Source organism: Oxyura jamaicensis, chromosome 11, assembly GCF_011077185.1.
Source record: "Oxyura jamaicensis isolate SHBP4307 breed ruddy duck chromosome 11, BPBGC_Ojam_1.0, whole genome shotgun sequence".
NCBI lineage: Eukaryota > Metazoa > Chordata > Aves > Anseriformes > Anatidae > Oxyura > Oxyura jamaicensis.
In genome coordinates, this window is record NC_048903.1 from 7771650 (window position 1) to 7788310 (window position 16661).

The 16661-nt window shown below is 40.2% G+C and overlaps 1 protein-coding gene across 4 annotated transcripts; it reads left to right on the forward strand.

The window, feature by feature from the left end:
* The first annotated feature begins 1435 nt into the window (after positions 1-1435).
* SHCBP1 (SHC binding and spindle associated 1) lies at positions 1436-16068 on the forward strand. Of its 4 annotated transcripts, none has more exons than XM_035336831.1 (14): positions 1436-1646; positions 1689-1737; positions 2227-2397; positions 2990-3105; positions 3607-3815; positions 4769-4861; positions 5872-6105; positions 6197-6365; positions 7727-7847; positions 10843-10974; positions 11912-12030; positions 12784-12870; positions 13224-13359; positions 14011-16068. In XM_035336831.1, exons 1-14 carry the CDS (start codon positions 1608-1610, stop codon positions 14436-14438), a joined length of 2103 nt encoding a protein of 700 aa, XP_035192722.1. In that variant the 5' UTR covers positions 1436-1607; the 3' UTR covers positions 14439-16068. The 4 variants fall into 4 exon arrangements, with proteins under 4 accessions (XP_035192722.1, XP_035192723.1, XP_035192725.1 ...); XM_035336832.1 differs by having other exon boundaries at positions 1436-1640; XM_035336834.1 differs by having other exon boundaries at positions 1438-1646; positions 14116-16068.
* Positions 16069-16661: the final 593 nt, after the last annotated feature.

A 16661-nucleotide genomic window follows, 5' to 3' on the forward strand; every position in this document is an offset into this window, starting at 1 on the left:
GCCATTTAAGTTTTGAAGCAATTGTGGCTCCAAAAAAACATTTTAAAATAGTCATTGCTTTGAGAAAAAATGAATGCCTCTCGCTGTAGAACATCTACCCTGTAATGTCACACTTGTTAAAGGTGTTGATAACACCAACAACCTATGGTATTAATATTGGTCAAAAATACTTTTTCTGGGGTATCAATCTGAAATGATGCAATTTCCAGGAGCAACTCTCTAAAACTTGCCTTATTATTACTGAACATGAGGAATGAGGCTGCTGGTTAGTCTCATTTGCCCCTGTTTGAGGGTAAATTTGTTCCTATGGACAAGTAATTTTTTTTTTTTTTTTTAAATCAAATGACTTTTAAGTTCAAGCTTATACTAAAAAAAGAAAGCTGCAACCTAAATCTTATGTATTCCCTAATATGGCCAACTTGGAGAAATGCCCTTGTAGCTTATCCTCCAGGCTGTGTCTGTAAGATTTTGTTGGCAAGTCTGCCAGTGATGTGAGAATTAGCTTATTTTCCTTTGCAAAAGAAGCATGTTTTATTGGTAGAAACATTTATGCATTTAACTTTTCTTTGAAGGCAAGATTAATCTCTGAGCAGAAATCCCGCTGTATCCCTGAGTCCTTTAAAAGCAGGATTTATGAGGCACTTGAAAGCTGTCTAGATTTTGCACTGACCTATGCCTAGCTGTGTGTTTTACTCCAAGACACATGCTCTGTTTTGCGGCTAATCCAGCAATTTTATTTCTTGATAAGACTGTAATTATCAGCGCGCTTCAGATATACTGCGTTTACCTGGCCAAGTGTTTCAGAATATCTCCGCTTGGCTCCTCTTCTGAGCGCCAGGCCCTGCAGCAAGCTCCTGGGCACAGGAGCGGGCAGGGCAGGGGCAGCAGGGCAGCTGAGGCCGTCTGAGGAAAGGTGAGACAAATACATAGAAAAGGAATGATCTAAGAAAGTCAGAGCTCAAAATACAAAGTAGGTTGGAGAGCTGGGTCTTGAAGAGATGCAAGGCAGAAGCGTGATGCTAATGCTAAAAGGGGTGAGACACAAACAGGACAACACAAGATTGAAGCTGTGAGGAAACTGAGGGGAAAAAACGTGCTATTTTCTTTTTGAGTGGGCACATTTTGTGCTGCAACAGGTCAGAGCTAACAGCAAGGTGTGTCGTCTTGGAGTTCCGTGAGGCCTATGTGTGGTGATTTACTATTTTTTAGTATTTCTGTGGCTGCGTGCGGCTGGTTCTTTATTCAGGGCGAGCCGTGTGCTTGAAACACCCGCACAAGCACGCGGGGCCTGACAGAGGGCACTGCCCGCCCAAGGAGCCCGCCCGTGCCTTGTCCCCTAGGCGCAGCCTCACTGACAGGCTTGCCCATGGCTGCCGGCTTGAGGCCGAGCCCTCTCTCGGCGCCCGCAGCTTCCGCAGGCCGCAGCCCCGCCGCTGAGGGGGCCGCGCCCCTGCGAGCCCCGCCTCCCGCCCCTCACGGCCTCAACGGCCCGGCCGCCGCCCGCCCAGCCCCGAGCCGCCCGCCGCGCCGCCAGCCAGTCAGGGCGGCCGCTGGCGGTGACGTCGCGGAGCGGCGGCTCCGGTTTGAAAGCGGGGCAGGCGGGCGCCATGGACGGGCCGCAGGGGCAGGGGCAGGGGCAGGGGCAGGGGCAGGGGCAGGGGCAGGGGCAGGGGCAGGGCGCGCTGCAGGCCGGGCGCGCCGCCGACCCTCGGGAGCGCGCCGAGGAGGCGAAGGCAGGTGAGGGCCGGGCGCTTGCTTTGGGAATGAACGTAATGGCACCGTGCTGTCACGTTGGCTCCTGTTCGGTGCCAGGTTGGCGGTGTGTGGTTATAGGCTTGGAAACCACGAGCAAGCTACGTTAAATTGTTCTGGAAGGTGCCTTGTCCTCTGGGGCTCCTGTTAGCGTTTGTGCCAGGTATTGCTGTCATAGCTGCTGGATTTGATCAGGGATGTGGAAGCGTAAAAAATATTTTATTTACAGTGTGCGTAATGCAGTTATGGTTTTACAGGAGCTGTTTGAAATCTTTCTGAAATTATACGTGATTAAAGTCACCTTTTCATTTTCGGTGGAGGAGGGTTTTGCTATGTGTTGTAAGGTGTGTTGTAGAAAGCAGGTCCGTGATGGATCTTGGGTGAACAGGAATTTTCTGGGAATAGAGGAATGAGTGATGACTGCGTTCAATTGATAACTTGTGGGGTTTGCTTTGTTCCAACTCCCCTGTCCAGACCTGCTTCAGGAAGAAGAGGATATCAGTAGTGACTATGGGAGTCGTGGCAAACCAGCGACTGCGTTAGGACGGGCTGTACCAGATGGGAACGTACTTCTTCCAGACATTTTTCACACCGATCATCTTTTGTTTTATGAGCGATTTAAAGCTTACCAGGATTACATTTTGGGTGAGAAATTTCTTAGTGGAAAAGGAATATGTAGTCAGGTTTCTTAAGTCATACAGTTTAAGTGGAGTCGATTCCATATTATGCTGTGAGATACTCTTAATAACAGGGGCTAGAAAAGATGCAGCGTATCGTTGTTGCTGTTGGATTATCATATTGTAACTTCTGTTGCTCTAACTAGTAAAGCAGGAGGAAATGGTTTTAACGTAAATAAATGAAATCTGAGTGAACAAAAGGAGAAAACGCTAATGCAGGACTCTGTGCCTTGGTTTAATTGGCATTACTAGAGCTCTTTTTCTTTAGCAAGGCTGCTTAAGGTAAGGCAGAAGTTAACTGTTTAATAGCACTGGTACTGAAACCCTCAGTACCTGGGAGGTTGAGTACTGCTGCTTCTGGAGAAGCACAAAACAGATGACTCTTCTCTCTCTCACTACTGAGATAAGCAGCAAAAATACTGAGTTATGAGCAAAACAGAATGAAGTCTGAGTTTAGATGAGTTAGAGGAATATATTAACTGTGAATTTCACTTATCAAAGATTTGGAGGACTTTTCCTTCTTTTCCTGCATAACTGTACTGCTTTCATTTTCTTTTTAGCTGACTGCAAGGCTTCTGAGGTGAAAGAATTCATAGCTGAGTACCTGGAGAAGGTCCTTGAACCATCTGGATGGCAGGCAGTCTGGCGTACTAATGTGTTTGAGGTTGTCGTTGAGGTAAATGGAATGCAGTTGTTCAGCCATTTGTCTTCAATTAACATCACTTACCCCTCTAACAGGCAGCACATAGATAAATTCAGCACAATTAGTAACAAAATGGCTTTCACTGGTCCAGACCAACTCTTGGGTTTCTTTGTGTCTTGTGGGTACTTGGAAAAATGAGCTACAGAGGAGTTCATGAGAACTGTAAAGTATTGATTAAAGTCTAAAAATACTGCTTTTCCCTATCTGAAAAAAAATATAATAGGGAAGCAATTTACTAGCCTTATATGAACGTTATGAGGGTTTTGAACAAAACTGCGAATGTGGAAGAGGCTCCAAATCTTTTGGTCCTGAGAAGCTCAGTTTTGGGTTATCACTTCAGCTGACCAGATTGCCTTTGCTGTACTATGCAGTATGCATTGATATATGTGAGTCAACTGGCATGTCACGTTCACCTTCCTCAGCTGCATCTATTGCTCTGCCTAGAGAAATCCTAAGAGCTGTTCATTCCAACAGGTTGTTGATGTGGAGTATTCGGCTCTCAAAGCGGTTGTTCGACTCAGCGAGCCTTTCCTGTGTGAGTCACAGGTTAGCACCTTCACGTTGGAATGCATGCAGGAACTCTTGGAGCTGAAGGAGCGTCAGATCCCCCTGCGGGAGCTGTGGGTTGTGTATGATGAGTCAGGAGAATTTGATCAGACAGCACTAGCCATGGAGCATGTCAGGTACAAAAATGCATAAGGTCTTATTTTGTTTTATGCAGCTGAAGGTGATAGCACAAACACAAGGTCTGCTTTTCAGCAACTTACTCCCTGTGCTGAAAGACGTGGGAGGAGGAGGAAGTCTCTGCATTGCTTTTCCTCTCTTCTCCACCCTAGGCTTCCTCGGGCTGTATCACCTTGTTGGCTCTAGTGCGGTGTTTCTTTCTATTCTGAAACATTGTGATGTCTCTTTTTCTCTTTTGCCTCATTCTTCCTTTTCCTGCAATTTGTCTCTTCCCCTAAATTTGCTCTTTCTTCATCAGATGTCTGTTCACATCTTACATATTCTACTTTCTTGTCCTTTCTTTATCATCTCTGTCTCTTCTTCATCTCTCTCACAGTAACGTACCATGTGCTGCATGAAAAGTCTACAAATTAACACTAGGACTGGATAAAAAAGATAAAACAGGAGGAAAGACTGTCTAGAAAATAGACTCTGTTCCAGAAGTGGGTGTGGGAGGAAGGAAGGAGAAGAGACTCATTCTCTCGACCATTGCACAGTAGTAGAATTATAAGCATGTATTATGGAAGTGACAAACTCCAGGTAGAAAGGAAAGCTGAAGGATGCCTAGCCAAAAACAACCAACCAAAAAGTGTCAGAATCTTGAGCATGCAGGTGTTATTTTCAAATCCAGCTTTTAGTTGTTCCATCTATTTTGGTGAAAGTTAGTGGGACTCAGGCTGTTAGGAATTTTGAACTCGAAACACAAAATAAATCCTTTATGCAGGTAACAACAGACAAGAAAGATAGCTTTTGTGACTACTAAATAGCGTACAGGATGGTGGCATGAAATGGGAGAGAGGGGATGTTTTGAGCTGAACTCTCAAATTGATTACGTTCCTAGTTCCAGTGTTTATGTCTCTGCTTGAGTAAGTCTGGCCTCCTTTGTATTTAGACACTTATGTTGCTTCAAAAGGTTCTTCTACCAACACATCTGGAGGACCTGGGATGAGGAGGAGGAGGATGATTTGGATTACTTTGTGCGATGTGTTGAGCCTCGACTGAGATTGTAAGTGCGATACCTTTGATATTATTAGGTAGAACCACAGGGAAAGGCAATGTGGGAATAGTGACAGACAGATTTCAAAGAAAACTCTTCACTAGCAAATCAAAGCAAGTCTGTTCTAGCAGCAATCACTGTCTGATGTTCAAATCTTTTTATAGAAAGGTGCAACTGAAATCACTGTTCCAGTCCTGCATTTTTTTCTCCCCTGTAATCCTTAACCTCCCATCAGATGGCGCTCCAAATCCAGCTATTGCCTCCTTTAACTTGTAGGTGTATGAAAAGTAATCTTAACTAAAGCTAGTGTGGAATGCTTTCATACCTTTGGGCACAGAATAAGAACCAGAATGGAACAGAATGTAAACAAAATCTTGTCAATTGGTCGTGCTGAAGGAGGAATGTGTTCATTTCTTTCCTTTGTGGGATCAGTTGGCATTCAGCTTACTGAAGGTGGATTCTTTTAATGCCATCTGGCTATATGAAACTGGAGCAGTGCACAAGAGCACAATCTAGTTACATTTTTGAGGGTGCTAAATAACCAGAGCATACAGTAAAATATGTCTGGGAAGGATAATTAAGACGTGTTTTTTTTTACTGCGTGCTTTTTTTTCTGATGTTTGACACAGTATGTGTGTTACGTCTTCCATGAGCTATTGCTCATTTCCTTTTTAAAAAATCATATAACTTAGCACGAGTATCCTGAAGTTTGTATGACATTCAGTTGTATGCTTCCAACTTTACTTACTCTAAACCTTTGTTTCAGAGTAAGTTTCTGATGACTGTTACCTATCCACCTTTAACAATTACATGCTACTTAGAGAAGAAAGTAATATACTTGTGTGTGTCTGAGGGTTTTGGTTTTGCTGCTTTTTTTAAAAAAAGCACAGTGTTGATGCAGACTGCAGAGAGTTTTGACTAAGTACTGGTATAGAACTCCTCAGGTTCTCTGTGGGTTTGTATTTGATCTTTCAAAATTGGAAAGGGGAAATACACTGACCCCTTGCTCTGAATTGCAGGCATTATGACATCCTTGAACACCGTGTGCCTTCTGGGCTTGTTGCTGATTACCAGAATTACTTGTCTCAAGGTGAAGAGCTCTACAGGAAGTTCTTAAACGTGAGGAACAGCATATCAAGCAGTGATTCAGACTCTGAAGTAGAAAACGTCTCCATGGTGGAGGGACTTCAGTTGTATGAGAAAATAGAGCACTTGAAACAAAAGCTAAAACTCATTGAGAATCCACTGCTGAGGTACTTAGTAGGTTTAATGCAAGCAGGAGATCCCGTGTGTGTAGAAAGTTCTTTACTGAAGAAAGAACTGATGGCTTTTCTCATGTTTTAGGTATGTGTTTGGTTACCAAAAATACAGTGGTCTCCAAGCTAAAGGACAGAGACCAACAGGAACCAAGATCACTCATGTTGTATCTTCCACCATGATGGCAGGTCTGCTGCAGTCCTTGATAAGGGACAAACTTTGCCCTGAATCTTGTGGTGAAGAACTAGAAATACAGGTAAAGTAACAGCAATGGTCTATCCGCCATTACTCTTTTCTCCTCAAGAAACCATGTGGAAGAATAATCTGTCATTTGGAAGGTATTACATTTGCACGCTGCTTTTATTTGTCACTCTAAAAACAGCACTTTAAACAATAAATCATGTTTTAAAGTTGCAAGTAACTTCTCCTAATTTGTCTGCTGAGTGCTTATATGAGCAGTGAGGGGGGAGAAAGAAAACACACCTGTAATAATTCCATAATAAAATGTGCTAAGGTGTAATACTTAAATTTTGAGATACCCATTTCTTTTGATGTTATTAATAATTAGATTAGGTTTCAGGAATGAAGTGTTCTGTTGCTCTGCTTCTGTGTAGGAAATTTATTTACTTGCTAAGAACAATTATACTTAGTTCAATTAAATTCAGGTAGGACTTAGCACTTAAGTGTTTAAGAATAGCCTGGAATTGTAGCTGGACTATGCTCTCAGAAGCATGGTCAGATGTGTTTTTTTTGTGGTGGTCCTTTGGAGACCCAGGAGTCTGACTTGATGGTCCTTGTGGGTCCATTCCAACTTGAGATATTTTATGACTCTTATGAATCCTTGGGCCCAAATGAAATTGCTTGCTGGTGGGCAAAATAGACCCAAAGGGAAACTCTTGAATTAACTCTTGGGCTATAAATCTGATTTCTCTCAGCAACTGAAAAATTCTCTTACAATGCTTATTATGGAATTTGCTGGAAAGCAATAAATGTGCAATTTTTCTGTACTATTTTTTTACCCTCCAATACAGAATGGCCCGATACCTGAGCAGGACATTAGCCTGTGCTCTTTAGGCACTGATTTTTTTTTTTTTTTTTTCCCCAAGAAAAAGTGTCATGTGGACCCCGTATTTGCCACTGTAATAGCTATATGCTGTTTTGGAGTGACATGCTCCAGGAGTGAGGAGTTACAGTGGTGTTTGGCCAAGCTCAAATCTAATAGCTGAGTTGCTTGTAATTTATTTTCTTTTTCTTCTGTCATGTCTTTCTTCAGTAATTCATGACAAGTCACTTGAAACAGAATTCAAATATTGGCCTGGAATCCAGGCCATATCGAGGTCTGCTTTCTGGTGCATGTGTTCTTCAATCTGCTGCTCTGCCCCATTTTTCTCATGGGGGGATGGACATAACATAAAGGAATGCTCTGAAGCTTTTTTTGTCCAGAGAGTGCTATGATTCTTGAATTCAAAGTAGAAATTGCATATTGTTGGTGCCATTAAAAAGGGCTTCTTTTAAGCAAAAGCAGCAACGTTTAATTGAAAAGCAAGCTTTTAGGGCATAAATGCGTCTATTTTATAGCATTTTTTAGGAGCTGATTATATTGTTTTTCTCTTACAGTTTCACAATGATCCGCTGGCAGCTGTAAGTGCTTGTTACGACGGAGACACAGTCATCATCTGTCCTGGTCATTATGTTGTAGATGGCGTGTTCTGCATTGCTGATTCTGTTGAATTAGAAGGTAGAGAGCTTGATAGAATAATGGTCCTTAAAATAAAGTAAATAAGGGTCTTTAACTTAGTTCTGCTTAAAGGTTTATTATATTTTTGCAGTTTGTCTGGAGCATTAATTTTTTTCTTTGAACTGTTCCTATTTCTGCTCGTAGAGCCGTGTCTATTTCAGGAAGGAGTCAGCCGTTTCATTACCCATGATTATTTCTGCAAATAAGTTTTAATTTTTGCTGATTAATGGCAAATTTGCTATTTCCTCCTAACTATTTGCCTGGATAGATCCTGGTTATATAGGTACTAGAGGGGATCCAACAGCAACACAGGTGTGTTGATTTTTTCTATTTAATAAACACTAAAATCATTCTGAGAGGCTTCAGTTTCTAGAGTACTTGAGAGAGATCCTAGCTTTCCTTTGCATGTCCTGATCTACCTCAGAGGTATAGTCAGCCTCGCTGTCAGGGTAGAACTGGTGAATACAGAGAAAGAGCCAAGTGCTACTCAAACTTAGTTTATGACATTTGTTGCGTGTCAGCTGTGTGTGTGAATCTACTGATGTGAATCTGTGCGTTATGTGAAGCACCTATGCAGAGAGTGCTATTGGCTTAACATGCCTGTTTATGCTGCATCCCCTTCTACAGCATACATGCTTCTGTTTTTCTCTCAAAATATTTGTTTGAAATACTTTTAGGATACATTGCTTTCTCTTCCTCACAATTCTTGTTTCCTCAGCATAATTCCTCTCCTTTGGGTATGCACGCTGTTGCAGTGTAAGTCTGTGTATCACTGGGGCTTGTGCAGCTGTTCAGATGCTTCTTCAGCTGTGTTTTTTTTATCTTGTCAAAGCTTCATAATGGGAAAGGCTGGGATTTTAATTTCCTGCTCTGGATTTCATTCTCCTGTTCTGGATTATATTTTTATTGTCCTTATTTTATGAGTATCATTTTCTTTCTTGCCCTTCTCTTGTGTATGCTTGGTTTGCATAGAGATTAATGCTGATGGACAATGCACCTGCAGGATAAAGGAGCTCAAATTGTTTTAATTGTCTGCAAAATGGCATTGTTCTAAAATTGTGTGGGATGGTATTTAACAACTTCTTTTGTAGTTTTGAGGAAACAGGAATGCAAATGGTGAAATAGCACACCTATTAAAGGATGAGCTACTCTATTTTAAGGAGCAAGGCATGTAACTGTATCTTCAGTACAAACCACTCTCCGGGTAATGAATATGTCAGGATGTTTAATCTTCTTATATGGACTTCTGTTAGAAGTTTTTATAGCAGCAATAGCAGCTGAAAACATTTGAAGTAAGAGCATCGAGAATAAATCTGCTGGCACTAATCTGAATAGTTGGATGATATGGTGGCTTTTTTGGGATGAAAGGGTGACTCATCAAAGAAATAATGTTGCTTTGCTTAGTAGAGATTTTATTTCTTTTCCAGTCACTGTGCAAGCCGGTACTAAGGTTGAAAGTATGAGTATTCTAAGTCAGGGATAAACAAAGACTTACTAGAACTAAGTAAAGTTAAAACAGTAACAGATGCAAGAATCCTAGTCAGGATAACTTTAGCGCTTGACAAAAAATTGTAGCAAAGATACTTCAGAACTTTGCTCCACCTTGTTTAATAGTTTAAGCTGGAAAGGAACCTGTAGCATCCACCCATCCAAAATCCATGATCTGGATGGATTACTGGATGACAATTGCCTTTAGCTCCTGTGGAGTCCCTTAACTTACAGGCAAGGCATACAGCCCTGACCTGGCTGGGTATTGACCACCACTTGATATCAGGTGAATCATTCCTTCTCTATTCCTTGTCAACGGCTTTCTTTCTTGCTAGAGGAAGTGAAGCAAACTAAAAGCTTGGTTAGAAAATCTGTAGGCACTCTGTAGGACAATTATTCCTAAAACTCTTTCCACCAGTGTGTAGTTAGACTGCATCTGCTATTTACGGTCCCATGATGCTCTTTCTTTACATACTGGAAGTAAACTGCTCCTTACCGCCTCCTCCCTAGCAGCACTGGAAAAAGATTCCTGGGTACTATAGTGTACTTAACTATCAGTCTACACATTACTACACAGTCTACTACATTAAATCTGCTGTCTTCAAAACTTTCTCTCAACTCTTGTTCAAAGGCTTTTTTTTTAACCTTTCTACTTGCACATTAGAGCATTTATTTATGTACTTGGTTAAAAGCTAGCATCCTGTTCAGGCACTTCTTATCTAAGCTTGTGTGTGTGTTCAGAAAATGATAGGACTCATGCTGCTCTAATAGATGTTGCATTATTGCTTTCCTTATCGTGATTCTTGGCAGTGACAAGCTGTAAAAGCTTTACATGCTCATAAATTGCCCTGTAAGTGGTTGAATGCTGACAAGTGTGGATGGCTTTAGTAAATCAATGCTGGCATATGCTTTTGAAAGTTTCTTTTTTAATCTGAATTAATCTGGAAGTCCATGTAACGCTGGAACGTCAAGTATTGACCCAGGCTTCATCTAAATAGAGAAGCTGAGTGAAGTTTAGTAACAATGTGGAGTCCTTTGCACTTGTTTTCTTGCCTTGTGATGGTGACTGCTTCTCCCTGTGCTCTTTGGAGCCTCAGCCTGCTGCAGTGAGCTGTGGTACTGGAAGCAGGCTGTGGGTGCCTGTTGCGGCTGTGGTCACTGCACCTCCATACTGTGGTGCAGTCTGGGGAGTAAGAACTTTGCCCTCAGCAAGTGCTAGCCTTTTGATTAACTGGCTAAAATAACTTTGTATTTTATTATATTACGTGTCATTCAAGAAAGGGAACTTTTGAGTTTGGTTGTTTTTTTGTTGGTGGTGGTATTTTTTTGAGCACCTGGGTCTTGGTATAGAGGAGGTGTGCCTTGGCCACTGGGGGAAAAATCCTATTCAAGATACTCAAAGATATCTCAAGTTCCAACCCTCTCTACCTAACCCAAATGTCTGCTTAGGTACTGAGCATCTGATTACCAGTTACTCAACAAACTTGTCTTTCACTTCTGCTTTCAGGCTATGGCTTGCCAGATGATATTGTGATAGAAAAGCAAGGGAAAGGAGACAACTTTGTTGACTGTACAGGAGCCAACGTAAAGATCTCCAATTTGAAGTTGGTACAACATGATGCTGTGGAAGGGATTTTAAGTAAGTATAAGAGTACCTTGAACTTTTTGTGGATCTTTTATAATTTTCTGTTAGAATTAAATCTGGGATCCACTCTTACAATTTACTGGTTTTAACAAAATATTGTAGTAAAGAATCCTACAGATACAAATGTTAAGGCTTCCTTTTGTTTCTGTCCCACTTGTTTATAATGTGGACATCAAAATAACTTCTGTTGTTTGTACTTGCAGGTTGTTGTGGCTCTTAGGTTTTCTTCTTATTTTTTTGATAAGATAATTTGTCTAAATGTTTCTGCTGTTATGGCAGCCTGACTGACCACTGCAGGGCCTCTGCCAGGCTGCCTGGAAAAGGAAATAATTTCTCTTTCCACAGAAGAATTCCTATGGCAGTATTCACCTCTAGCTGAACCCAACCAGCTCTCTACTGAGGAATGGCATAGACTGTAGAAATAGTATAGACCTCTGTTTACTAAGAACACATTTGAACTGCCATTCAAATAATCCCAAGTTGTATCCAGTGAGTTTGGCCACGACCTTCTGTCTGTGCAGAAGGTGCTAATTAATACTTTGCCTTGAGGGACATTTGTTTTTAAATGTTTTAAAATGTTTATTAATCCCCATATACTTGTATTTAATACATTATTAATTCAGAGGTTTCTTAGGCTTATAGAGAAAAGAATAATTGCTGTCACTTTCAAACAAACAAACAAAACCACCCCAAACAAAAACACTTCTAAGACACTTCTTTGACTAGGGTTCCCTTGCAGTTTTTCTGCTGATATTAGGAAAACCAGTGTGAATTCCAACTACACATGGGCAAATCAATAAAATTAACATGAAGTATGATTAAAACAATCATTTTCTCACACTGTGGAAAACGCTGCAAGTCCATGTACCTGTAGGAGGGATTTGCCTCTGCATAACTGATTCATTTAACAATTTTTGTTGTCTGTGTACAGGCATCCATCATGGGAAAACTACTCTAGAGAATTGTGTGCTACAGTGTGAAACTACAGGCATAACAGTACGAACATCAGCTGAGCTATTAATGAAAAACTCAGATCTGTACGGTGCCAAGGTACAAACAAATTCTTAACTCTGGCTATTTCCTAAATTAACATAAAGGGTTCTGATACAAAATAACACTTCAGTAAAGGGGTGGTTTCTGTCACTCTTAAGAGTACCTTTAAAAGGTGTCTTGGACAGCTTTGTGTTAATAGGTTTAAGAAATTGTTCACAGCAGTCTTGTGGCCTTCAATAGTATCTAGTATCTTATGTTGATTTGTATGTGATGATATGAAAATGATGTAGTTACAGAGGGACACTTATGAAATAACGATTGCTGCCTTGCTGGACTTATTCTTGTCCTGCAATACCTTTAACATGATTTCTTTTTTGCTTGCACATAAGTAATTTTCTAGTTAAATCGTGTATTTGGCAATTAAATGCCCTTTTTTGGACACCTTATCCATTGATTCTTACAGAATGATGATAAACACAGAATTGAACTCCGAATAGGACACTTTGGAGAATGATGGGGCTTAGAGTGTTGGGGTGGATGACTAAAGATCAATAAAGCAATGCAAAGTTGTGTGGTTACTCTACCAGAGATTTTTATGGGCTGGTGACAATAGTATTATTTATGGGGCCTCAACGTTCGTATTACGGCTCAAGTTAGTTCACAAAGCTGTGGAGCTGGAGTGGTAACAAAGTTTTACATTTTGCATCTGCTGAATGAGCACAAAGATCTGTAATGGAGTTTTCAAACCAAACTGTAAATGTGCCCCAAATTATTTATGTTTTGTGAACTGCAATCTGTTTCACCTTGTAGGGTGCTGGTGTGGAAATATATCCAGGGAGTACATGCACCCTATTAGACAATGGCATACACCACTGCAAGGAGGGAATACTTATAAAGGTCAGTTCAAAGCATAATGCACTTTTTTAAAATTAAAAAGAATAAATATATATTAGTATTCAATTCTTACAGCTGTTAGAATTGGTGCAAATAACTGCTGTTTAGATTGGCTTATAAACTTGCTGCTTTGTGTGTCACATCTAATGATGATGATGCTTGTTGTTTGGATTGGTACACCAAAGCCATAGACTTGTTTTATTCCTTATCTGTCAGAAAGAAAATCCCTTTTGCACTGTCACTTGTATTGGCTAGCATGTTGTTAACCTATGCAGAGAACTGACTATCTAAAAGCGGAAAGGCTTGCATCCCTTTAGCTGGACATAACATGCTGGATATCGGTTTCTTTGCTGTAGAACTTCTTAGATGAACATTATGAGATCCCCAAGATAAGCATGGTCAATAACATGATTCATAATAATGAAGGATATGGTGTGGTCCTGGTTAAAGCAACAATTGCCTCTGATGTAAAGGATGCTTCAGCAACGAAAGGTATTTTTCTGACTTCCTCTGAGGAAATCCTAAAAGCATTTAATATAGCATACCCATGTTTTTAGATTCCCTAATTCATAATTGAATCTTAAAATTTCTTATGATCTGTAGTTTAATTTAGCTTAAATCTTTATCTTCAGCAAATTCCATTGTTCTGATAGCTATGGATTATAAACTTCAGACAAATCCTGTGAATGTCCGTGCTCCATGTCATATGGATGCTTACACTTTTAAAGTCATTAGACATCTGATCTATGCTCCCTATCAAGCAGAGCCCATATAACTGATAGCTACCTGAGTCATACGGAAGAGTGTTATCAGCAGGAAAGCAGCTATGGCTTCTCTTACAGCTGTTCTGGTTCATAGTTCTCTGCATAGTTTTCTTTGTGCACTAGATCTGTGACGTGGATTAGCCCAGGCTCCCTGCACAGAAATTATTTTCTGCAGTAAATGAAATGTTAACAACTCTATTTCTCTTTTTATGTCTTAATCAAGAAGTGTCATGGTCTCAAGTGCAGTGTGTAAACCCACTGTAACTTTCTCTAATATCAATATCACTTGGAAGCCTGAAGTCATTGCAAGAAGAGAACTTTTCTTTAAGTATCATATGCTGTATATGAAATATATGGCTGCCATTAAATTGTTTTCCAGAAAGTATGGGGGATGCAAATGTTAAGACTGAAGAAAACATGATTCCAGGAGTTTTAACTGATTTGGCTGTTTTGAGGATGACATTCTCATTGTTTCCTGATCTAGGGAATACACAGCCTACCTTGTCAGGTGATGGGAGAGCATGTGAAGAGGGCTTCAGACAAGAAGAACTACCTGAATGTGTGACTGATGAGTTGGAGCTTTATGAGCAAGTTGAGATTTCTGAACAAACTGAAGGCAATTATGAAATTGCAAATGAACTTGGTGCTGCTTCTGTGAAGAAGAACCAGATGCGCAAGAAAAGGCTGAGTAAACTGGGAATCACAGAAGCTGATGACAACTTAATGTCACAGGAAGTGTTTGTTTCTATTGTGGGCAATCAGTTCAAATGGAACGGGAAAGGGAGTTTTGGTACATTTCTTTTCTGACTGTCTTGACTCCTAGTGGCATTGCAATAAGAGATTTGCACAAGCTGCTATTTTCACTCCTGCTTTCCAAGGAGTTAACATGTTCTATCAGCCTTCCATAACGTTACTAGAATGTGACAAGTATTTATTGACAACATATATATTGCATGTGGAAACTTTGCTTTCTTGCTGCAAGCATGGACAATGTGGTAGAAAACAGAACTCTGCTTATCGACATACTTGTTCTTTGCTAGCTCTGATGAATCTTGTAGTATATTTATTTAATCTCTCTTAAAAAATCTTCCAAAAAAGGCTCACCATGGAAGAGTGGATGACTAATGTACAGCAATAATTGGTACACCTTCCTCCATATGTTTGTAAAAGTGCAACAAGCCTGTGGTGCCTCCTATGAGAGACTGACTGAATTTGTATGTTAAACAGAAGCTAGTGAAATGCTCTTATGAAATGTAGTAGTTAGCTGCCATGCTTTATACTTGAAGGATTTTTTAGGAAAGTTAGCATCTGGAAACTTAGCATCATTCAGTCAACTTTGTGTGCCATCTGTTTATTTCCAACAGCAACCCCTGCCTATGCAACTTTTCCTTAGGGCAGACAGCATCAAAATAAACTACTAAGCTGAATAAGGAGCAAACAAAACAGCTGTTAGTGTCTGTTAGTTGTGTTCCTACTGTATATTTCTGTGCCTTATTCTAAAATATTTAAAACTGCTCTGCCTCTTGTAGCAGCAGAGGTATTGGAAATAAATAGAAAATTAAAAAATAAAAATACTTTGCACTGAAATCTCATCAGCACACAGCAGTGGAACATTCTGCAAAACAAAGGCATTTCACTGTCTTACTGTTGTTCTAAGTCTTACTTGAAAGAAGATTTGAACGGACTGTCTGAATGAAGACTTCCTTCTCAGTGACTCCTTGATCCTTAATTGCAAATCCAAATGCCTTACTCCAGATTTTTATACTGTCTTTGGGAACTGTAGATCAGTTTTTGAACTGATCTGTGGAAGTACATGTGAGAAGATAATCAAAAGTGATGCAGGATGTCCTATACAAGATGGTATTAAGAAGGAGAAAGCATGTTGCCAGAAAATAGAATTCAGAATAGCTTCTGCAAGTAGCTTAGCAGGTATATACCTTCGCTGGAAATGCAGTGTATTGCCGATGGTGGATGTCAGTTGTCTGCTCCTGGTTTTTCACTCCAGCTGTTTCTTAAACTGCAGTGGGAATCAAACTTCACTTCAGTACATAATTTGTGTGAGCAGCTGATGGGAAGAAGAAAGAAGAAACTTATGTTAGAAGCATTTTTTTTTTTTTGATGAACCATGGAGCATTAATTGAAGCTTTCCTATCCCCCTGCTCCTGGCTTTGTTCTGCTCAGGACATGTGACTTCAGGACTGCACTTTGAGTTTTAATGAGACTGAAAACCATTACAGTGTCTCATCCTGCACAAACAACTATTCGCATTTTAGTGACTCTAAAGAAATACTTGAGACAGGTGAAAACCCGTTGCTCAGGCTAGCACTACTTTAGTATTTTAGGCTATTCATCAAGTCATATGCCTTGTTTTAATGCTTTGATATTACACCTTTATTTCCTGAGTGTAATACTAATTAAAGAACTGGGCCTAAAACTGGTGTTGTTGTTCTTTTATCTTTTCAAAACCGTGATTTTCCTTGAGTGAGCTGCCTTCATGATGTGTACGTAGTATTTATTTCTCTTGCAATTCATCTTAAATCTGACTTTACATTTTTTTAAAAAAAGCTTATCTCCCTTTTTAAAATTCAGTTTTAAGTAAGGGAAGGTACAAGTTAAAATAGTCATCTTCTGCTTTCAATGCTACACCTGGTTTGCCTGTGCCAGAGGCTGATGTTGATTCTGTTCTGCAGGTTGTCAGTAGTCTCATCTTTTCACATTTTGATCCTTCAACTTCTAATACAACTTCGAGCCACTTCCCTTGTGCAGGAATTATGAAACTGTAGCTTAGCTCTTTGTGATACTTGAACCTTGAAGGACCAAACTGAATGGAGCCTTTTCCTCTCTGTGGAGTTTGGCTTTACAATCATGTATGTCACTTATAAACGTAGGCTTCTTTATTTTGCAGTTTTGAAATGGCAAAGGAGATATGTTTAAATAAGAAGGAAAGGAACTGAAGGAACTATTGACCAAAACAAGATGCGTGCTCATCTTAGTATTGTATTTTGCTTGTAGGTTATATTCGCATTTTCT